General features: G+C 35.8%; 1 protein-coding gene across 3 annotated transcripts in view; it reads left to right on the top strand.

Annotated features, from left to right (window-relative positions):
- Nucleotides 1–23577, top strand: part of UNC79 (unc-79 homolog, NALCN channel complex subunit) — a gene marked incomplete at its 5' end in the record, with an annotated part of 150964 nt that overhangs the window by 17893 nt on the left and 109494 nt on the right. For 2 of the 3 annotated variants that reach the window (XM_083379454.1, XM_083379453.1), the window contains 12 exons: nt 38–208; nt 4754–4846; nt 5828–5883; nt 7319–7448; nt 8368–8432; nt 10652–10740; nt 14345–14385; nt 17773–17801; nt 19812–20041; nt 20266–20437; nt 22852–23082; nt 23276–23466. In XM_083379454.1, coding sequence (XP_083235580.1) covers nt 38–208; nt 4754–4846; nt 5828–5883; nt 7319–7448; nt 8368–8432; nt 10652–10740; nt 14345–14385; nt 17773–17801; nt 19812–20041; nt 20266–20437; nt 22852–23082; nt 23276–23466 — 1498 coding nt within the window. Of the gene's footprint in view, nt 1–37; nt 209–4753; nt 4847–5827; nt 5884–7318; nt 7449–8367; nt 8433–10651; nt 10741–14344; nt 14386–17772; nt 17802–19811; nt 20042–20265; nt 20438–22851; nt 23083–23275; nt 23467–23577 lie in introns of those variants that run through there. The other variant, XM_083379455.1, reaches the window with a different exon arrangement.

The raw sequence follows: 23577 nt of genomic DNA, 5'->3' as shown, positions 1-23577 counted from the left end.
GTGTATTCATATCGTTTGTTCTTTGTGCCTCTGACAGATCTTGGACAGTCCATTTTTTACACTACTACATGTTTGCTACCTTTTCTCAATGATGACATCTTGAGTACTTTACCGTACACAATGATCTCTACTTTAGCTACATTCCCACCATTTCTGCACAAAGATATCATAGAGTATCTCAGCACATCATTCTTACCCATGGCAATATGTAAGTAAATCTGATTAATTTGTATTTGTATGTAAGTAAATCTGGCTTCACTTGTGAAGGAGAATGGTATATTATTTTGCTTTGGAGGGTTGATTTTTAGAATATCTAAAGAGCTATGGATGCATGGGATGAATTGGGAAAAGAATTCAAAAATATTTATTTATTTATTTATTTCTAAATTTATCGGGCATCCATCTTATCATAAGGTAACTCTGAGTGACATACGTTCATAAAAATATATCTGCATTAAAACATGAATAAATTAAAACCAAAGTTTAAAATCTAAGAACACGGGGGGAGGGCAGGGCAGAATGTGGGGTGGTGGGATCTGCTCTTAATCAACCACCTTCAGGGTGCTGTTCCCCCATTGGGGCTCCTGGCCAACTGACAGAGCCCGGTCTTTAGGCCCTTAAGAACCAATAGGAGGTTTGGGGCCAACCTCACATCAGGGGGAAGTCTCTCTTCCTGGACCCTGAATTCAAAAGTATTCCTGGTACTTCTTAGCTTCCAGCTTTTGTTTTTAAGAATTAAGGTCTGTAAATGGATGACTCTAGGAAAATAGAAAATAGATTTCCCACAATCCTGTTGTAAGGCCTTTTGGATCTCTTAAAGCTATGTACATCCCCATGGGGATTCCACTATTTCCACATCCCTCTTGATTGGGCCTATTCTGCACTGATATGCAAAATCCTCTTTCAAGAAAATAAAACTCAAAAGACAATCCATTTAGGGTTAATATAAGAGCTGGTTGTTTGATGGATAAGAAATCTGATAGCCATTCCCAAAACAATCAGTAGGTTCAGTCTGCCCTTCTCTACAAAAGAGACATCTGAAATAATTGGCCTGTGGCCCTCTGGATGGCTGGGAAGCTGGTTTGCCTCAAATTTGTCTACTTTTGAGCTATATAATTTTTCACATTTTTATTGCTAGTATGGTGGGCATGTATCCTATTTTCCTGAGAAGGGCCTTCTATCTAAAGCAGGAGTTCCCAACTGGGGTGCTTGCACCCCCACGAAGTGCAGGATGGAATTTCAGGAGGTGCAACAAAGAGTCGTTTGTGTCCCTTGCGAGATGGAATTTCAGACAAAGAGTACCTTGTGTCCTTAGTGATGAATCACAAGTCACAATTACTTTTGTAGGGAGGGTAAACATTAATCGAATGTTTTCTAGGGATGTGGGATGTAGGAGAGACTGGGAACCACTGATCTAAAGGTTTGTTTGAGGATAGAAATTCTTACTAAAATCTGTTCAGTTCCAGTCTGGTTTAGAAAAAGAAATGTAAGAAGAAAAATCTCACGTTTGAAGTTGCCTTTTCCATTTTTGTAGTATCCTTAGCCACTATGGCCATATTTTTTACTTTATCTATTTTCTAAAAAGTACGGAATCGATTCAAAAATGAATATTTGTTTATTGCTGCCATTTATTTTTGTCTACTTCCCTCTATTGGTTGATATGCCATTGTTCAGTTCAGGTGCAGGACTAGCACACCATTATTTAGAATGTATCATCGTCATCATCACATTATAAAAAGCTGAAAATATTTTCAGGAATCAGCTTTCCTGTGATATCATGTATGTTTACCTTGTGATATCTAAAAGCTGAAACGGGACTTTGACATTTTAAAGAAATAACTGGAACATTTGTGAGTGCTTTTCTTCTATTAGTTTCATTTTATTTTCATGGTATGATTCTTCAATGGTTTAACTAAAGAATCATCAGTGTACCTTTTTTTTAGCTAAGCAAAGAAAAATCTCCAGATTTTAAAGCATTTTAGAATCCCAGTTTGAGCTATACAGTATATGTGTAATAGAACTGTGTTCCTGTATCAAAGAAGTAAATTTAGCACCCTGGCCTTATCCTGGGAGGAAGTTGAGTGGTTCCAAAATTAATTAATTAATTAAAGGAATAGATATATAAAGAGGGGAAAACAGCAAAAACCAAATAGACAACTTTACTAACATAGCTGAAGGGCTAGAGATTAATATTCTGTGGGGAAGGGGCCCAGAGCAAAGTATTGCAAAGTCTGCTGAATACTATCAATTTTTTAAAAAAATCTCACCTGCTTCTATCATGCTTGTCAAGTTGAAAAAAATATTGATCTCTATAAGCATTTCATTGTGGGAATAACTACGTATATGCTCTGACAAAGTATTCGAAGTGAGACCCAAATTTCTTGCAGGTTTTGACAACAAGATTTAAACTGTGTGACATATTTCACAGCCAGATTCAATTGTGGCTGATCTTAAGCTGAGCAAAATGGAATCTGCTGGGCACTTGAATATGAGATAATAAGGAAGTACCAGATATATTGGATAGTTGAGGAAATCATGTTGAAAGAAAGCAACTACACGTTACTTCTTTTTTTTTAAAAAAGGTACAAACTTTTTAAAAAAAGTATGTGGGCATCCACGTTATCAGAAATAGAGCATAATTTTAAAATATTCTATCTTTATTGTAAATAGTAGAGGCAGGGAAAATGAATTTAAAGTACAGGTAATCCTCGACTTGCAACAGCTCATTTAGTGACCCTTCAAAATTACAACAGCACTGAAAAAAGTGACTTATGACCCTTTTTCATATTTATGACCATTGCAACATCCCCTTGGTCATGTGATTAAAATTTGGATGCTAGGAACTACTCCATATTTATGATGATTGCAGTGTCTCAGGCCATATAATCACCTTTTGCAACCTTCTGACAAGTAATGTTAGTGTATTATTAACTTAACTGCAGTGATTCACTTAACATTGTGAAAAGAAAAGTCGCAAAAATGGGGCAAAACACACTTAACAAATGTGTCCCTTAGCAACAGAAAGATTGGGCTCAATTGTGGATGTAAGTCAAGGACTACCTGTACATATGCTTCTGTATCAGGAGGCATCTGCCATAGTAAAGCGAGTGCATTATGTTGCAGAGAGACATGAAAAGAAATAAGAATCTTGAACATTCCTCTAACATGTTTAAGGGAAGAGGTAGTCTCTCTGCAGTTCATGGTAACAATTCCACTATTCCCCAAAGTAAAAGCAGAATTAGAAGAGACGCTTCTGTTGGGGCAATTGAAATGATCATTAAACCAACAAACTGATATCCATATTCACACACCAAGAAAAGGGACTCAAATATTTTCATTGCTTGATTCAAGATTCAAAGTAAGTGAAAACAATTTTTTGAAAGACCTGTAATTCCACTGCTGTCATTCTTCAGTGACAAGTGGGATATTGTGATACTAGCAACTATGGAATTGGTAGAGTATTTCTATAAGATCATAAAGGTAAGCTGAAGCCAGTAGGCTATTTTTCCAAAATATTCATGGATTCAGAAAAATTGCCTGATTTTGTGTGTGTGTGTGTCTGTGTCTGTGTCTGTGTCTGTGTGTAGATAGATAGTTATGAGACAGCAAATTCTTGCTGAATAGAGTGATTTTTTTTAACACAGGAAGATCCACTTCTTGCTCTATTAAGTTATAGAACAAATCTCATTCATAAAATCAAGTATACATGAGCAGAACTGACTAAAGATCAACAGCTTCCATCCCTAATTCCAACCTTGAAGCAAACTGGCACACTCCCAGACTTGATTTCAAGGAAGTCCATGCAATGGATACAAAGAGAAGAACAAGCATGGGTTATTGGAGAATAAGGAAAAGCAGGCAGAGACTGTAAACCTTGTCTCTGCAAGTATATGTAATCGTTACTGTAACTCTAGTTAATTCTGTTTAATTGAGAACAAAGATGAGGAAATTGATCCGCTACCCATTCTGATATACCTAAGCCACATAGTTGATTGCGGTTTATTGTATAGCTCAGATCATTGCCTATCAGTCATTTAACATCACCAAGCAACAAAAGTCTAGACATTGTTGAGAATGAGATTCAGAAACATGGAAAAGGTATATCAGTGGCAAATGTTAACATTGTTCTACCCAGCCAAGTATGAGAACAGTAGCTTCTTCATTTGAGCTATTATATGGCTGAGGTTTGAGAATAATCTTGGGCTGCCATGCAGGCTTGAAGAAGACTCTCTTGGGTCAATAGTATTGGCATTTTCTCATTTGTGCCTAACCACATCAAAGACATATCCTGGCAGCCTTTTTTCTGTTGTGCCCTCATGATTTTACCTTCATCCGATGAGTGACAGACCTCAGTTGTACCAACTGTCCTCTTTATTTAGATGCTGTCTAAGGGCAGACTGAAGTTGTAAAAAGTCTATTAGGTTTGTCAGCTTGGAGAGAAATCAGGTGATAACAGCAACCTGAAATGGGCAGGCTAAAAATTGCAGTTAGATTTCATGCTGGTATAGTTTTCTGCCAACTCAAGAATGAATGGCTAGTGCTAATTCAGCAGTGTTGAAAGGCCTTCTGTATGCCACAATAAAATGGGAGAAATCAGATACCTAAATAAAGGAGAACATTTGAATAATAGAGGAACAGCAGAGAAAGAGATTATAGGATAAGATATTGATTCCATATTTGAAAAGTTGCTTGTAATATTAATGAGACAATTTATATTTCTAGCTGCTAATCTTTTCTCTTGTTTTCTTTAAAGTGGGCTCTTCAAGAAGAGAAGGGGTACCTGCTCATGTTAATCTTTCTGCATCTTCAATGCTAATGATTGCAATGCAGTATACAACCAATCCTGGTAGGTACTAGCTTCCATAGCTATTTCTTGTACTAGCAGAACTACTTGAGAGTGCTTTTAATCCCTCTCACTGTGTGCTTATTTTGAAAAGGAATTGAAAATAGCTCTTTTAACATATCTAAGCCTGGTGCCTAAAGTAGCTATTTTGGTGCTAATTAATTTCACAATGATGCAAAGGTACATTTAAAGATCTGGAAACAGCACCATAAGCTCTGTTTTAACACCAGGAAATGGGACAGTTTTTTTTAAAAATCACAATTTCTTCAGCGATAATTGTTAACAACTCTGAAGTTCATATTAAATTTAGATTAAAAGGTGTTGATTGCTTCATATTTCACATTTGGTAAAAGTTCTTAATGATAATGCCTGCTTGGAAATGGATGAATTATGTATGCCTCCTTCTGTTTAATAAATTGATTACAGGTAAAGAGAGACAGAAGAATAGTTACATTAGTTATAATAAATGGTTCATATCGGTGTCTAATCAATTATTATCTATGGTGGGTTTTTAAAGGAAAAAATTAACTGAGCCTAATGTTTAATTAATGAAATTTTCCACTTTTATGTCTATATGCTATTGAAAAGAGGGCAAAAATCATTAATTAATCTCTGTGTGTTAAGTAACTGATTACAGATATCCCTCCTTATAAAAAGAAGGCAATGCTATTTCAATGGTTAGCAGCAAAGCATTCAGACAGTAAACAAAGTGTGCTGTGGTAAAATAATGCTTGGATATTTTGGAAATGACCTGCTTTATTTGTTCTCCTGTTTAAAAAACACTATGTCCCATTTATTGTCAGGGATGCACTAAAATCTTCGGGGGGGATTCAGGTTGCTAGCTTTTGTTCTAATTGGATAGTGATTATCCAGTTCAGTTTATGAAATCGCACAAAGTATTTGATTTGCCAGTTAGTAATAAAACAATATATACAGTATTTGTCATTTAAAGAGATTTGCTTCTGTTTGTCTCTTCTTTTCCAGTATATCACTGTCAGTTACTGGAATGTCTTATGAAACACAAACAAGAAGTATGGAAAGTAAGTTTGGGACCAGATATCTTTTATGGAAACACTACCATACGGTGATTAATAAGTTAGTCATTTTGAAGTATTAAATCATTTTGAAACTATACTTCTAATTCCTTTCCTGAAATTTTAGAATACAGATCCATTGTAGAATGACATAAATTTATCCATGTATTTTTCCCATTTTAGACTTTCCACTGAAAGTCTAGGTAGGCAACCTCGGCTCTTTTATGACTCATGGACTTCAACTCCCAGAATTCCTGAGTCAGTTGAAGTCCATGAGTCGTAAAAGAGCCGCGGTTGCCTACCCCTGTATAAACAGATAAACAAAAATACGGAGGAGAAACATTGATTCAATCTTTTAGAAGAACCATGTATGATATGGGCAAGCTTTTCTTCTACCTGCTCTCCCACCACCCACCATCGCCTCTCTGTCTCTGGGCTTTCCCCCATGGTTCTTTCTGACAATTTGGACTTGTTTGTTGTCACAGTATTTGTGGATTACAGATACTCCATCAGTTTATCACCAGCTCTATTGTGGTTATATGAATCTGCAGCAAACTTCTTAGCCCTTGAAGAGTTTCTTGGCAATCCATTCCACCATTAATGGGAACTTCTGCCTTATCCTGCTTTCTGCCTCCTTTGCCTTAGCATTAACTGGGCAACATGTTTTTCCAACCCATCCATATTCCTGGAATTTAGTAGAGGTGTTGAGTCCTTTAGTCTGGCTTTTTGATGGATTATCTCTTTTTGAGGGATCATCTCTTTTTTATTTGTTCAGTTTTTCAGCTTTAATATGTTTCTCCTACTTTGTGGAACATTGCTTGTGGCCCAGAAAGCATTGTACCCCTCTGAATGAGAATGATAACTACTATGTTAGCAGAAAATTTAGGGTGAAAATCCAATATGGATTTTTACATGTAAAGTTTGTGAACAGAGGTCTGGCACTGTAAACAAATTCATGGACTGATTCGGAGGTACCTTGCTCCTTAAAGCTAAATTTCTGTTCCCCTGTTGCTGTGGTATATAAGCATGAAAACAATAACAATAGATTCAAAAGCACAAGTAGCCAGTGAGTGGATTTCTGTAGGTAGATCAAAGTTTTGGTAATATCAGTGATAATGTTATTGAAATCCTTAGGGGGGATGGATACTCTCAGGAAAGAGACAACATTGCAGTTTTGTACATGACTTCTTAGAGAAATAGTTCTATGTACTGACCAGTATGTAGAGCACTGTACATGATTTCAGTGCTGTGCATGTCTACTCAACTCATATGGGCCATTGAGTTCAGTGAGGCTTATTCCTTAGTCTAACTGCCTCCAAGTCTTGGGAAGGATAATTGAATTGCTAATTGTTTTCACTTTTCTATTACTTGTGTCTCACTGCACCTGAAAAGGCTGCCATTGCCTGAATTTAAATGTGTTACACCCTTTGACTTCCTCTAGGACTTGCTATATGTAATAGCATATGGCCCATCTCAAGTAAAGCCACCTGCAGTCCAAATGCTTTTCCACTACTGGCCCAACTTAAAGCCTCCCGGGGCAATAAGTGAATATCGAGGACTACAGTATACGGGTAATTGAGATCATCAAACTATGCACTAATGCTAACACAATTTATTGGCAGAAGTTATCAATAATGTCACTGAGATATAGTAGTTTTTTTAAGCATTGACTCCTCTGTATAAAATGTTCATAACCTTGTAATGAGCTCTGGATTAGAACTTTTGAAATTGGAAAATGGGAAAAATGGAGACAAATTTCTAATTTCCTAATTAAGAAAGCAGTTCTAGTTGTTTCCAAACTAGAAAAGCAGTTAAATGCTGTCAAAAAGTAGGTTGTAAGTTCTTCTATAAGCATATGATGTTTAGCTAATGCTGCATGGGAAAAAGATTGAACTGACAACTGAACTCAGTCTGTTAGTACATAGTTCTGCATTTTAAAGCTAGAAAAAAAGCTTGATGTTGTGATGATAGATTTACCATTTTACATTTTATACTACCGTAATTCTGTGATGAATTATGTATAAATTGGATTGCAAAAGTGATTAACATGGATGTCTGAACCAGCAATTAAAAATACTTTATATGTAATTTTATAAAGATATGCAGAATGATAAAGAGTACCTCACATTTAACATTTACGAAAATGTTTTATAGATATGTCCAATCTAAATTCCAACCCCAGTATTTTAATCTCTAGATTCTCAGACAGATTTCTTTTTTATAAACAGCCTGGCATACTTTAAATGGCATTACTGGGTGTTGAATCTTAATTGATAATTCATGACAATACATTCTTTCATTATGCTTCACTCTATATTTGCCAAAGCTGTGCTAACATCCCATGGTTAAATATTTGAGGTATGAAACAGAGACATTATTAGTTGAAATTCCTTCAGACTATATTTATGGTTTCATATAATGCTGAATTTTACCACTATTTAGCTTTTAGTAAACCTGTGCAACTTTATCCATGGTGGCTTTATTTTTCAGCATGGAATCCCATTCATTGTCAGCATATTGAATGCCATAATGCAATTAACAAGCCAGCTGTGAAGGTAATGAACACTTCTGTACCCTTTAAAGTGTGCCCTGTGAGTGGCCATTTCAGCCTTATCCCAGTTGTTCCTGGCATAATCAGGACATTAGAAACAGAATGGAAGGTCATTGTCTACCACTCAAACTATGGCATTGCCAAGTATAACTATGGTAATCCCATTATAAAATTCCTATACTCTGGTTTCTCTTCATATCGTATAAATCTTTCGCCTTTTATTAATGAAATTCCTGATGAATCCCTCTTTTCCATAAAGAGATTGTGAAGATGATTTCTTTTGCGAAGTCCACTTTTTGATCCTGAAAATTCTACATATAGTTCTGTAGTGACTGTAGGACTTTAGTGACCACAATTGGAATCAACAACTCAGTCATTAAGTGAAGGGTTGCCAACTGAAATTGTGACTGAGCTTATGGTTTTACTTCAGCTTTCTCTTTCTTTATAGACCTATGAAGGTTGTAAATAGAAGGATTAGTCATTAAGTTACTTTTCCATTACTGTTGTAACTGAGGTCTGTCACCACTCAAGGCAGTCACTAAATGAGGATTACCTTCTACTATACTTCTACACTAAATAGAATTGTTTTCCCTCCCAAAGATACTTATTTATCCCTCCCATGTCCTTTGCACACACATCCAGATAAGAACCAGAAGTCTAATGAGAATGCAGAAAAGCATGACCAAAGAAAGAAAGTCCAAACTACTTTTGCTAGAAAACTGGAGTTTTAAAAAATAGTAATAAGAGCTGTGGTGGTGCAGTTGTTAGAATGCATTATTGCAGGCTAATTCTGCTGACTGCCAGTGGTTTGATCCTGTCCGACTCAAGGTTGACTCAGTCTTCCATCCTTCCGAAGTCGGTAACATGTGGAGCCAGATTGGTGGGGGCAATATGCTGACATTGTAAACCCCTTTGAGAGCAGCCCCCAATCTTGGTGGCCCAGCTGGTGGGGAGGGGAACTGAGCTGAGTGAGCAGTGGGCCCACAATCACACAGGTACAGACGCAGCCCTTTTGTGAGTGATGGGCTGGTGCAGATGTACACGAGTGCCTGCCGGCTTGCCGCTCACGCAAGTTGAGTTGCGTGCGCATACTCCAGCCAGCTAGTCATGCAGCCCAATTCCGAATAGGCCACAGTCCATTAGTGGGTCCAGTAATTGGGGAGACCTGCTGTAAAGCGTTATGAAGGGGTATATAAGTCTAAGTGCTATTGCTAGTATTATTACTAACTATAAATCCAACACTGCATTTCAGATAGAGTAATAGGTATAATTTATTCAAAGTTATGCTAGCTATGAAAAGAAAAGCCATATTCTTTTTACTGCAGTTGTGTTTTGTGGTCTTTCGTATTTGAATGTTTGTAGTGCTGATGACAAGAGTTATATGTTCGATGCTTATGAACTGATATTTTAGCTTTTGAGCTAAATTTTAATGAAGAGCTAAAAATAAGACTTTTATGGTAACCAGAGTGGAATTACACTATGCAAAGTTTTATAGATTGAATCCTTATGGTAAATGTTGTTCCCACCTGTAATTCTAGTATGTAAATGATAAATATTTTGTGAACAGGAGAAGAATTCAACCCATAGATTCCAGTTTAACACAACACTATAAGGAGTAAAGAACGATAAATTTCATACATCACATTAAACTATGATTTTATTAATTATGTTTTATTGAACCACAGTTGGCTGGGAATACAGACATTAAATGAAGCTGTAAATCATACTGTAAATCATACTTTACAAAGGCACAAGGAATGTGTTAAATAGACTACATTATGGCATAACGTGCTGTGCAACTCAGATTGGCAAGCAAAGTCATATTCTCTTGATATTTTAACTAACAGTATGCTCTTTTTCCCCCAGACCAGTTTTATTTGCATATTAGTTTGCTTGATGAATCCCAAAATGTGCCAAACTACCTCATTACAAATTAGCATATTATTTCTTAATATCTTCTTTACTAAATCAGTGCAGCAAAATATATTACACAAGCATTCAAAAAAATAATAATATAACCCATTTGTGCCATTGTCAGTCATCACCAGTAATCCTTTCTCCATATTCAAGCACCAAGTTAAAAGAACTATGAAAGGAAATCCAGGGCCTATAATGTTAATTTCTTTCATTCAAAATATAGCTGCCCTCTAGTGAGGCAGCTCTATGTGGGTAGAGTGCTTTTGGGGAATGAGAAACTAATTCCACGCTTCCTGTGTATTTCAGATGTGCGTAGACCCTTCTTTATCTGTGGCTTTGGGTGATAAACCACCCCCTCTCTATCTTTGTGAAGAATGCAGCCAGAGGATTGCAGGGTGGGTAGCGCGTACACACACACACACACACACACACACACACACACACACAAACACAGAGAGAGAGAGAGAGAGAGAGAGAGAGAGAGACAGACAGACAGACAGACAGACAGACAGACAGACAGACAGACAGACAGACAAAGACAGATAACTGGAGATAAACTTAAGAGGCATTTATTTTAAAAGTTCTTTAAAAAGTTGTGTTAAACTTTTTAAACACAACTTAACTTAATTGGAGCCTGATTAAGTTAAAGTGACACTGAAATAGAAACTGAGCAGAAAAAAACTACTACTTAATGTACAGGTCTGTGCAAAGAAAAGCAATTTAATTTTTTTAGTTGAATAAATAATTACATTTGCTTTATTAAGTCATGCAGTTCATTTGATACTGCAGGAAATATTTTATAAATAAAAACAGAGCTGGAAGTAGTGACCATGTCCTGACTGATATTAAGCAAAAAGAATTAAGATTCAAAGATAAGTTCTACTGGATGCCTCTATTTCTGATCTCAGTCTTTAGTAAAATCTATATACTATTACAACTCTTTTGTCTGACCTTTAACTGGGTGAAACAGTGTATCATGGGCAACAATTTTTGAACCAAGATAACTCCCATGGGCTAACTTTCAGAAGGGATCCAAAATCCAGGACTCAAGATTCATATGGGAGTAGACAACTGGCAAATTTGTGGTTGCTTCAGTCCTGCCATGCTGCTCCATGGATCTATAGCAGAGGTGGGAAACTAATATCATGAAAATCATATGTTGTCTTTGACCTAAATTCAAGCATCAGTTAGCCGCTACTGTTCATAGCATCTCTGAAAATGATGATTATGATTACGATTGTGATTATCACTTGTTGCTTGTATTTACATTGAGAGCTTATGCACTGGAGACAAATTCCTTGTATGTGTCCAATCACACTTGGCCAATAAAGAATTCTATTCCTATTCCTATTCCTATTCCTATTCCTATTCCTATTCCTATCCCTACTCTCCTATTCTATTCTATTCTATTCTATTCTATTCTATTCTATTCTATTCTATTCTATTCTATTCTATTCTATTCTATTTTATTCTATTCTATTCTATTCTATTCTTTTCTTTTCTTTTCTATTCTATTCTATTCTATTCTATTCTATTCTATTCTATTCTATTCTATTCTATTCTTTTCTATTCTATTCTATTCTATTCTATTCTATTCTATTCTATTCTATTCTTTTCTATTCTATTCTATTCTATTCTATTCTATTCTATTCTATTCTATTCTATTCTTTTCTATTCTATTCTATTCTTTTCTATTCTATTCTATTCTATTCTTTTCTATTCTATTCTATTCTATTCTATTCTATTCTATTCTTTTCTATTCTATTCTATTCTATTCTATTCTATTCTATTCTATTCTATTCTTTTCTATTCTTTTCTATTCTATTCTTTTCTATTCTATTCTATTCTATTCTATTCTATTCTATTCTATTCTATTCTATTCTTTTCTATTCTTTTCTATTCTATTCTATTCTATTCTATTCTATTCTATTCTATTCTATTCTATTCTATTCTTTTCTATTCTTTTCTATTCTTTTCTATTCTATTCTATTCTTTTCTATTCTATTCTATTCTATTCTATTCTATTCTATTCTATTCTTTTCTATTCTATTCTATTCTATTCTATTCTATTCTATTCTATTCTATTCTTTTCTATTCTATTCTATTCTATTCTATTCTATTCTATTCTATTCTATTCTATTCTTTTCTATTCTATTCTATTCTATTCTATTCTATTCTATTCTATTCTATTCTTTTCTATTCTATTCTATTCTTTTCTATTCTATTCTATTCTATTCTATTCTTTTCTATTCTTTTCTTTTCTATTCTATTCTATTCTATTCTATTCTTTTCTATTCTATTCTATTCTATTCTATTCTATTCTATTCTATTCTATTCTATTCTATTCTATTCTTTTCTATTCTTTTCTATTCTATTCTATTCTATTCTATTCTATTCTATTCTATTCTTTTCTATTCTATTCTATTCTATTCTATTCTATTCTATTCTATTCTATTCTATTCTATTCTATTCTATTCTTTTCTATTCTATTCTATTCTATTCTATTCTATTCTTTTCTTTTCTATTCTATTCTATTCTATTCTATTCTATTCTATTCTTTTCTATTCTATTCTATTCTATTCTATTCTATTCTATTCTATTCTATTCTATAAATAAATTCAACTATCATTCAGCTTGTTGTAACATAGGCTTTATTGCTGGCTACATAGCATTAGAAGTCACAAGTCAAAAAGGGTGAAAAAAGGGAGAGAGGAGACGTGACCTTCCTACTTTAAGGTCTGACTCTTCCTGCTGTTGCCTTCAGGTTAGCCCTTATCTAGCACTCTTACACAGCCCCCGAAGGAATTCAATCTTGGTAAGAAAAAAAATCCAATTTCTATTGTAAATTCCCCCTTCATTCATTGTTTTTTAAGTATATAGGACTTCTCACTGTTAACAGTATTTGCTTTAATGAGATACTCTGAATGGAACACATATTATTTTATTGAAATAGCATTATTAAGAATGAAATCTAACCCAGGATTGTTCATTAAGTGGAGAAAATACATTATTATTATTTTTTGCTTAAGTTTTAAAAGCCGATTATTACCAAAATTGGAAGTATGTGGCCACCAATTCCTGGACACATGGATCAGAAGGTGTGGTTTCAGGGTGCTGCTTTCTCATTGTTTTAGCATTATAATGACACCATTTGCAAATTACCAAAAAGTGTTTTCATTTTATAAAAGTCACCTTTGTGTTAACATAACCCTTGCTTTAAATCTGAAGCAAAAATAATTAATTTGGAAAGGAGGCCTGCCTTTTTACAGGGATGAGGTATTTGACACAGCCATTTGTTCTCTTTTTTAGTATTTCATCTTTTTGTCAAATAGTTTTTTTTCCTTTCTGTATAATTTGGTATCTTCTAAATTAGAGTGTTCTTTGTAACATAAAAAAATAGAATTTGACAGGCAGACTTGGAATAAATGAATGACGAAGAGGCTAATGTTGTCCAGCTGCCAGCTGCTGTTTTAGAAGTAAAAAATAAAGCTTGGATCCTAGTTAGCTATCTGGAAGCTCTTCCCTTCATGTATGTTTAATGGAAGTTCCATTAATTGGGGAATTAATTTTAGGCAATGTGTCCCATAATGCCTCTGGGGGGGCGAAAGCCCTAATAAGCAGACATATACATAGAATGAAGGCTATTGCTAAGCACATTGATTTGTGCTTTAGATTGTAAGCCGCCCTGAGTCTTCGGAGAAGGGCGGGATATAAATGGGATTTTAAAAAAATAAAAATAAAAGCTTCTCCCTCTCTTAATTCTCCCAGGCATGTGAAGCAGCTTTTCAGAAGTGTAAGAATAGCAGAAGAACTAATTGGTGGAAGTCTCCCAATCTTTCTCCTCCAACTTGTAGAAATACACGCAGGAATTCTGCTGAGAGAATTCTTAAGAACCTAACCCATATACACAATCACTTATTATATTCAAAATATGGGTGTTTCATTGAAGGGATAGATAACATCACAGTCCACTCTGATTCTTTTTTTTCTTCTTTTAAGGGATCACAGTGAATGGTTGGTTGATGTTCTTTTACCACAAGGTAAGACTGAATGTAATACGAGAGAAAGTAATATTCACAGTATGGACATAATGATATTTATAAAATAATGGACTTGTGATATGTTATAAGGACATTCAAAGGACATTTCACAGCTTGATGGAAGGTCTTTACATGTACAAAATCTCAGGTTCAGTTTCTTCCTTCTTCAGCTCAACAGTCAAATAGTGGTGAAAGCAATTTCATCTTAGAATGTAAGAGCTTTATCATCATCTTCGGCGTAGGCAAGCCTGGGGCAAATGGACATACAGTCTGAGATAAACTAGTTTTCTAGGTTCCTATTTCAGGACTATTCTTTAAGGGAAGTGCTGATATGCATGCTATTCTCAAAGTGATTAATTCTTATTCTTGCAAATCTAAGACCCTTTCTTTCATTAAATAGAATCTGGACTTAGTCAGATTTGAAATACTCATTAAAATTCATAGATCTCGAGTAGCTCTCTTTTAACCATGATTAAGTTTGGATGCAACCGTTACGTTTAATAGGATATCATGCCCATTGGTTTTAGGGCTAATGTGAACCATCACACTATATTTGACTTTTAATCAGATATAATGATGTTAATCTTGGATTGGACAACCAATGGACCTCTAGATTTTGCTGTACTGTAACTCCCAGAATCCCTCGCAATTATTCCAACAGTTGAGAAGTGAAGCAGCATTTGCACATCCTGTGTTTGCTGAAAGATTAAAAAAAAGAAGGGAATCCCTGCTTTGGACATTCCAGTTGATAAATGGATGTCCAGGATGATACAGGCACATATTTGATAGCCTTAACACTCCTTTATATGCGCCTGTAGATAGTGATGGAAAGGGCTGAAAGTAATTTTTTTGCATTCTACAGTGAAGCATATTTTACATTTTGAAGGAAAGTGATATAGGCCATAACAGGAAGTCACTGGGCTTCAGCCCTTCTTCTACACATGCTGACTTTATGCCAGTTGCCATACTCTAAGACAAACTTCCTGGTCCAGTTATTGGGATAACTCTAAATATTCCCTAACAGTCTGGTATTGGTTGAGATTACTTGTCATAGACAAAAATATAGCCAGTAATAAAGCATTCGCATGGAGCAATACTAACCACCGAAGAAAAGGGTAAGTAATATTTTACAGACAAGGGCAGCACTTTTTAAAATAACTTTTTGTAGGTGCAGAACCTACAAGGCATATGGCAGGGATATTATAATTTAGCAAAAGGAGCTGCAAATTTTGACTGTTTGTTTTTGGAGTTTGAGATAGTTGGAAGCTGAACCTATCTATGCTATTTATCAGTATTATTGGTGGTGGATTCAGGGGTTTGCTATTAAATTCAGGGGAGAAATAGGAAGCAATTTTATGGTCCTGAAATTTCAGTGAAACTGAACTGCCTATCTTTGTCAATGAGGATTGTAAAGGGAATAGCAATCAGATGTAGTCCTCGATTTATAGCCATTTATTAACAACCATTTGAAGTTACAGTGGCACTGGAAAAAATGACTTATAACTGGTTCTTGCACTTATGACCATTGCAGCACACAGTCGCACAGTCAAAATATAGACACTTGGCAATGGGCATGTATTTACAGCTGTTGAAGCATCCTGGGGTCATGTGATCACCTTCCCAGCTGGCTTCTGACAAGCAAAGTCAGTGGGGAAAGCTGGATTTGCTTAACAACCCTGTGATTCACTTAACATCCACAGTGACTCGCTTAACAGCTGTGCCAAAAAGCCATTAAAATTGGACACAATTCACTTAATAACAAACTTGCTTAGCAACAGAAATTCTGGTATCATTTGTAAGTCAAGGACTTACTGAAGTCCTATACTGAAATTATTCAAGCATATTGTTTGAACAGTTTCAATCAATCCATTTCAAACAATCAAGCATATACTGAAATTGTTCAAGCAAATTGTTCCAAGCCTTATGTAATTGTCTTTTTTAAAAATAGGATTAGATTGATGTAATATTTTTTAAAAGAGTGATAAGAGTAAAAATACGTTCATTAAGTTTATAAATAGATAAGAAGACAACATCTTTGTTTACAGTCATAGTGTTAGAATGCATATATTAACATACTTTTATCTACAGTTATATATGTAAGACTAACAGAGAAGTTGTATGTAATTAAGTTTGGATAGTGTTCTTACTGTCAATGTCCAGGCAGTTTCTGAAATGTCCTGTCCATTTTCACCAGAGATGTATAATGCTAAATTGTAGATTATCCTCCCCTGCCAAATCCAAAGTTATTTCACTATTCCTAAAACTTTCACTTGTAATTCATGACTGGAGGCTAAAACATATAGGGAACGGTTGCTGGAATTGGTTATGTGTAGTTTAAAGAAGAGAAGGGTGAGGGGGGACATGATAGCAGTGTTCCAATATCTCAGGGGTTGCCACAAAGAAGAGGGAGTCAAGCTATTCTCCAAAATACCTGAAGGCAGGACAAGAAGCAACGGATGGAAACTAGTCAAGGAGAGAAGCAACCTAGAACTAAGGAGAAACTTCCTGACAGTTAGAACAATTAACCAGTGGAACAACCTGTCTCCAGAAGCTGTGAATGCTCCAACACTGGAAGTTTTTAAGAAGAGATTGGACAGCCATTTGTCTGAAATGGTATAGGGTTTCCTGCCTGAGCAGGGGGTTGGACTAGATGACTTCCAAGGTCCCTTCCAACTTTACTATGATGATGATGATGATGATGATGATGATGTCTTCCTGGTATGAATATTTTAGCCTCCAAACTTAGGAATTGAATGGGTTTATGCAACAATTTACGTTATGCAAGTCAGAATCCAATACTATGTTTAGGCCTGGCATACTGTTAGACTGTGGTAGTTATCTTAGGCAGCAGACAGAGACAGTTATCTCGGGCAGCAGATGCTAGGAAATAATATCGGAGTGCTGGCAGATAAGGTTGTCGGTGTTATTTAAACAAGTTCTGTAACCTCTAAATTAGGAAGAATTGTGTAAGGAAGATTCAGCTGCCAATTTAGTTGGCTTTGGGGCATAGAATTGGAAGAGTAATTATCTTGCTTTTGCCTCTGTCATGGGCCAGCCTGAACTAGTTCCAGGCAAGTGAGAAATGGGCAAGATTTGCCTTGTTTTGAATGATAAAAGGTGGAGGATTGGAGCCATAAAGCAAAGCAGTCTCTTTCTTACAGACAGACCTACCATACATCTATACCCTATAATGACTTAATGTAAATATGTTTCTAATTAGCTTCCATATAAGGTACTGATAACCCAATAAGATCCAGAAGCCAGAGACTGTCCTAGAATTATGCTTTACTGGATAATTTTTAAGTCACTTATTGGCCTCTTTGTCTTATTGCACCTGGTGGCAGAGTGATCATAACTCTTTTGATTTTAATTTCCCTTCCCTTATAGCTGAAATTTCTGCTATATGTCAAAAAAAGGTAAGGTAGCAGTGCATGTCTGATGAGATATCACTCAGCTTTTTTTTTTTGGTTTCTGGCTTCACCTCATGATCACATGCTGTATAAAAGTCTTTCTATGTAAATCATCGTGTCTTGCTCAAACATCCTGAAATTGTTCTGATTATTATGTGTTGACATTCAGCCTCCAATTCTAAGAGCTGTTTTGCTGCTATTAATATTACAATGTCTGGTTAATTACAAGCATGCTTCATATAAAATTGCTAAACCAAGAAGCCTGTGGAAGTGAATAGAGACAACAAAGGTAGTTTAGGGAGCCAGCACAACAAAGATATACTCTGAAAGGAAGAATGTTTGTGATGTTATTTTTCTTCTAGATGGCAATTTCCCCCAAAGAAGATTATTTGCTCTGTCTGAAATATTGTGGTTGTCCTCTATGATTCAAATAGAGATCATGGCTTTGGGCCAAGCCATAGCAACAGAATTTCACAGTTTGTAAACAAAGGACAGAATCCTGTAGCACATCAAGTTAAAAGAAGTTCCATCTTGCTTTGTTTTTCTTTTTTCTTTTTTGGTTTTTTGTCATGTTATGCAAAGATGAGAAGATTTTTTTTGAGATCTAGATGGTTTTTTTTTAGTAGAGTTCCATAATCTACCGGCAAAATCAGGCATAAAATAATTGCTGAGTGTGGAGTCAAATACTTAATGGTGACTCAGATGCTGGACTTAGTTATATACTGGGATAACTTGTTTATGGAAATACAAATCTATGGCAGAATTTGTATAGATCAGATATATGCTGCCTAGAGTTGCTTTTTGTGAGATGGGCAGCTATATCAATTTGACAAATAAGTTTAAAACAAAACTCCAAAACTTGGTAGTAAAATTATATAGTAAGAGCTGAATATCCAAATGGCAAGGTCTCTCTCTGTCTCTGAAAAATTCTTCAATAGTTATGAGTGAAGGATGATTTATTGCAAAGCATAATCTATCCACAATATATTTGTCCTATACTATTATGGGTGGAGGTAAACATAAGAATACTATTGTGCATACCTTCAGAAGGTGGGTTTTGAGCAAAGACACAGGTGTGTACCTTTTTAAAATTTCTTCACAACAGAATACAACCACCAAATGACTAACAGAAAAGTAGCCATAACCTTTGCTTTAAACTAGTTCAAAAGCTAAAAATGTCTGCATGTACTCAGAAACTTCATTTGGAGTGTTTGGCCAGTTTCCTACAGTTTCAAGGTCAAACAAGCACCCTCTTTGAGGTGAAGCAAGCCATCTCTTATAGCAGGGGTCCTCAAACTGGGCCACTTTAAGACTTGTGGACTTCAACTCCTAGAATTTCCTAGCCAGCTTAAAGTGGCCCAGTTTGAGGACCCCTGTCTTACAGGGTTAACAAGAAACAGTATAGAGTGTTAAATACTGGGACTGGGAGCTTGGTTTTCCATTTTTGAATAGAAGGGTGACAACTTAGAATCTAGTACAGGTAGTCCTCAATTTATAACCATTTAGTTAGAAACTATTTGAAGTTACAACGGCACTAAAAAAGTTGACTGTTTTTCACGCGACCATTATAGTATCCCCATGGTTGCGCGATCAAAATTTGGATAGTTGGCAACTGGCATGTATTTATGACAGTTGCAGGGTTCCAGGATCATGTGATCACCTTTTGTGACCTTCTGATAAGCAAAGACAATGGGGAAGCCAGATTAATTTAATAACCATGTTACTAACTTAACAATGGCATTGATTCTCTTAATAACGGTGGTAAGAAAGATTATAAAATGAGGCAAAACTCACTGGACAACGATCTTGCTTAGCAATGGAAATTTTGGGCTATATTGTGATCATATGTCAAGGACTACCTATAGCTCACATCTGAACTCTACATTTCCCCACTCTCTGAGCATGTCACCTTTTCGACCCATTCCAAGGTAATGTTTTAAATGTAAATTTATTTGACTGTCAGCTAGTTGAGTTTTACTTCTGTGTCACATTTATTTTGTTTTCATTTTTTTGCAGAATTGCAGCTCACATGTTAGGAGGGCTGTTGTGACATGTTTCTCTGCTGGATGCTGTGGTCGGCATGGTAACAGGCCAGTGCGTTACTGCAAAAGATGCCACTCAAATCATCACAGCAATGAAGTTGGGGCAACAGCAGAGACCCACCTTTATCAGACGTCACCACCTCCTATCAATACCCGTGAATGCGGTGCTGAGGAATTAGTCTGTACGGTGGAAGCTGTCATCAGGTAACCTTCACCAGCTTAATTAAATACAGCCAAATGTTCCTTTCTGCCCTCCATTATTACAGTCTTTCCCAATTGGTATCACCCAGATGTATTGAACCCACAATGCTCAGTCAGACTCACCCATGGTTCCAGTCCAAGGAGCCGCACTTCCTGACACTGAAAGTTAGTACACTGAACTCATGTCGAGGTTTTGGAGTTCATCTTAGGTGTTCTTCATCTTTTAGCCTGCTGAAAGAGGCTGAATTCCATGCTGAGCAAAGAGAGTACGAGCTCAATCGCAGGAGGCAGCTGGGCCTGTCTTCCTCTCATCATTCCTTGGACAACACAGATTTTGATAACAAAGATGACGACAAGCATGACCAGCGGCTTCTGAGCCAGTTTGGAATCTGGTTCCTGGTAGGTATGCTTTCCTCCCTTTCCTTTAGAGTCAAATTCTAGAAGAATTATTAGAAGCATCTCAGAGATTAAAACAGTCTTTCCAAATATGGTGCCTTCCAGGTACACTGGACTTTAACCCCATCATAGCCAGTCTTCCCAATGTCTATTGCTGTATAGAGATTATGTGAGCTGAAGGCTAACACATCTGTAGAATTGAGACCAGGTTTTCTAACTCTCCATGAATAGAGAAAGTTCGTGGCTTCTGATGTTTGTTTTCCTAATATGAGGGGATGATAGAATCTTGTTCTTCCCATTTTTTAATTTGGTTTGAAGGCATAATATCTGGTGAAGGTCTCTTCATAAATAGCTTTGGCAGACTATAGAATTATAGACTAGAATAAAACCTCAAAAATATGCATGACCGCAGCAGAACAAACACATGGATGTATACTTTGAACAATGATGACTCTAGGGGATTACAAATGAGCAACTCACCAAACACATGTGAGGAATTCTGTCCATTTTATCCATATAGACTAAAAGTAAACAGATATGACTAGCTTTGTAATGTTCTGTGAATGCAGCTGCTCCCCTGCTTAGTTATTGATCAGTTGTTATGGGATTAAGACTATTTCTCAGTGCAGTGCTTCTTATTTTGGTTTTATCGATTGGGGGAAATATAGGTCAATATAATCTCTTATTCTTAAAAGTTTAGTTCACTCTTCTCACGTTTGAACTGTCTTTTTGTAATACCCTGACTAAAGAACATTTCTGGAGAGCTCAAAAGCTTTTCTGTCAACTTGACTAGTACTAAAAATGTATCACCCACAAATTGAATTTGCATCATTCTAATACTCTTTGTTGGAATACAACTCCCAAGTTCCCATGTAGCATTTTGGAAACTTCAGTTTATCACTTCTGGAGGACACCATAGCGGATGGTGGTGGTGGTGGTGGTGATGATTAAGATTTAGAAGTATCTGACTCCAGAATGATTCTGGGCAGCTTAAAGTTTAGTCAAAAAGATAATGGTGTTATAAAGATGTTAAAAATATCCATCTAATTCTCTTTTGATCATTTGCAGCATCTTGGTTTAGATTTTTGTAGATACTAAGTTTTTGTATACACAAAGTCATCCTTTGTGTATACTTTCAATTGTTTTCTACAGGAATGAATTCAAGGGAAGGATCTAAAGTTGGCAAAATTTTAGGGATGTAGTTGGAGCCAAGGATGCATTCTCCCCCCCCCCCCTCCGTCTTTGGAATAACATGGTTTCAGGCATCAGGATCAAATGTATCTCCCACATTAATTGCCACATTAATTGTAATGGTATATAGTATAAGATTTATTTATTTATTTATTTATTTATTTATTTATTTATTTATTTATTTATTTATTTATTTATTTATTAGATTTATATGCCGCCCTTTCCCGAAGGATTCAGGGCAGTTTACAGGATATTTAAAAGAAAATCAATACAAAAGTTAAAACAATTTAAAAAAATTAAATGAAACCCTGAGAGAAAATAAAAACCCCAGTTAAAATTAAAATTAAAAATTCTCAGCCTGGGCCAGAGAGCTCGATGATATATATTAAATATGGTTTAATCAAACTAAAGTTAAATATAGCTTTGACATGACCTTGTCCATTTTATACCCTGAAAAGGTTGTGTTTCTTGCTGATTTTTTTTTCAGCAGTCTCTTTTCCATTTTATATACACAAATAAATGCAAGATTGTGATCAATTGCATGGAGCAAGAAAAAAAATGGTGCTGTATAACCTGTGAGGAACAGAAAGAACGGGATGAAAAGGGAACTGCTGTATAGGCTCCCCCCAAAAGTGCTTAGTTAATCAAAAGTCCTTCAATATAGCATCAATGGCAATCTGTTAACAAAGGGAAGTGATCTATAGATGGATTCCTGAATATATAGTCTGCATAGCTGAAGTAGGAATGTGAGAAGCATACCTTTTTATCAGACATGTTTCTTAATAGTCAGGATAAACGACAATTAAACAACTTCTTAAAGGGGATGGTATTAAACCAAAGAACAAATAAGAGATGGTCAAAAGGACTACAATCTGTGCTGAATGTAGATGAAAATAAGATAATTTTGTCTGGAGTTGATCATATTGGAATATTGCACAAGGATCTGTTAGAAACTGAATCTGGATCTCGTTTTGAACCTTTTAATAGATAAGTCCCAATTAGAACAAATACAAGCTAGTAGTTGTATACAATTCCATTACTTATGTTTAAATGTTTATTGCTTTCTCAATGTTTTTGGCTGAGCTTGATAGCAGCAGAATAGTATTTTTCCCCCAAGATTTTGTGCCTTGGTTAGTCAATCTATCTGAAAGCACACTTGTTTCTTGTCTTTCCACAAGGCAATTTGCAAAAGAGAAAGAGAAAAACTGAGAACATTTTGTTTGCAGGTTAGCCTCTGCACCCCTAGTGAGAATACCCCTACAGAGAGTTTGGCTCGGCTCGTCAGCATGGTTTTCCAGTGGTTCCACTCCACAGCATATATGATGGATGATGAAGTTGGCAGCCTAGTGGAGAAACTCAAACCCCAATTTGTCACTAAATGGCTGAAAACTGTGTGTGATGTCAGATTTGATGTCATGGTGATGTGCCTTCTTCCTAAACCAATGGAGTTTGCAAGGGTAAGAATTGTAGTTCTTGATTTATAGCAGTGTCACAGATAAACCTGCTTAGATCCAGTGTTTATTACAGTGTTTAATATTTTGAGTGCTTATTGTACACAAAAAGAGAACGTAATGCTGGTTGCCTTCAGTACCATATGACTTGCTATATGACATTTAATACAGCCTTTTTCCCCCTTGGCAATGCCCTCAGGTAGGTGGATATTGGGATAAGTCATGTAGCACTGTGACACAATTAAAGGAAGGTCTGAATCGGATCCTCTGCTTAATTCCGTACAATGTAATCAATCAACCTGTGTGGGACTGTATTATGCCAGAATGGCTGGAAGCCGTCAGGAGTGAAGTGCCAGACAATCAACTGAAGGAATTCAGGGAAGTATTAAGGTAAGTGGAACAATATGCAGTCTTTTTAATTCCTGTTGGAGGAATTGAAGCTTATATATTATTAGATTTTCAGACAGAAATCCAAGCCTTACCTACCGTATCTGAACTGCA

The sequence above is a fragment of the Vipera ursinii genome (genome assembly GCF_947247035.1).
Source record: "Vipera ursinii genome assembly, chromosome: 1".
Lineage (NCBI taxonomy): Eukaryota > Metazoa > Chordata > Lepidosauria > Squamata > Viperidae > Vipera > Vipera ursinii.
The sequence above is the reverse complement of the archived record's forward strand: the minus strand, read 5'-3'. Positions and strand labels throughout refer to the sequence as shown.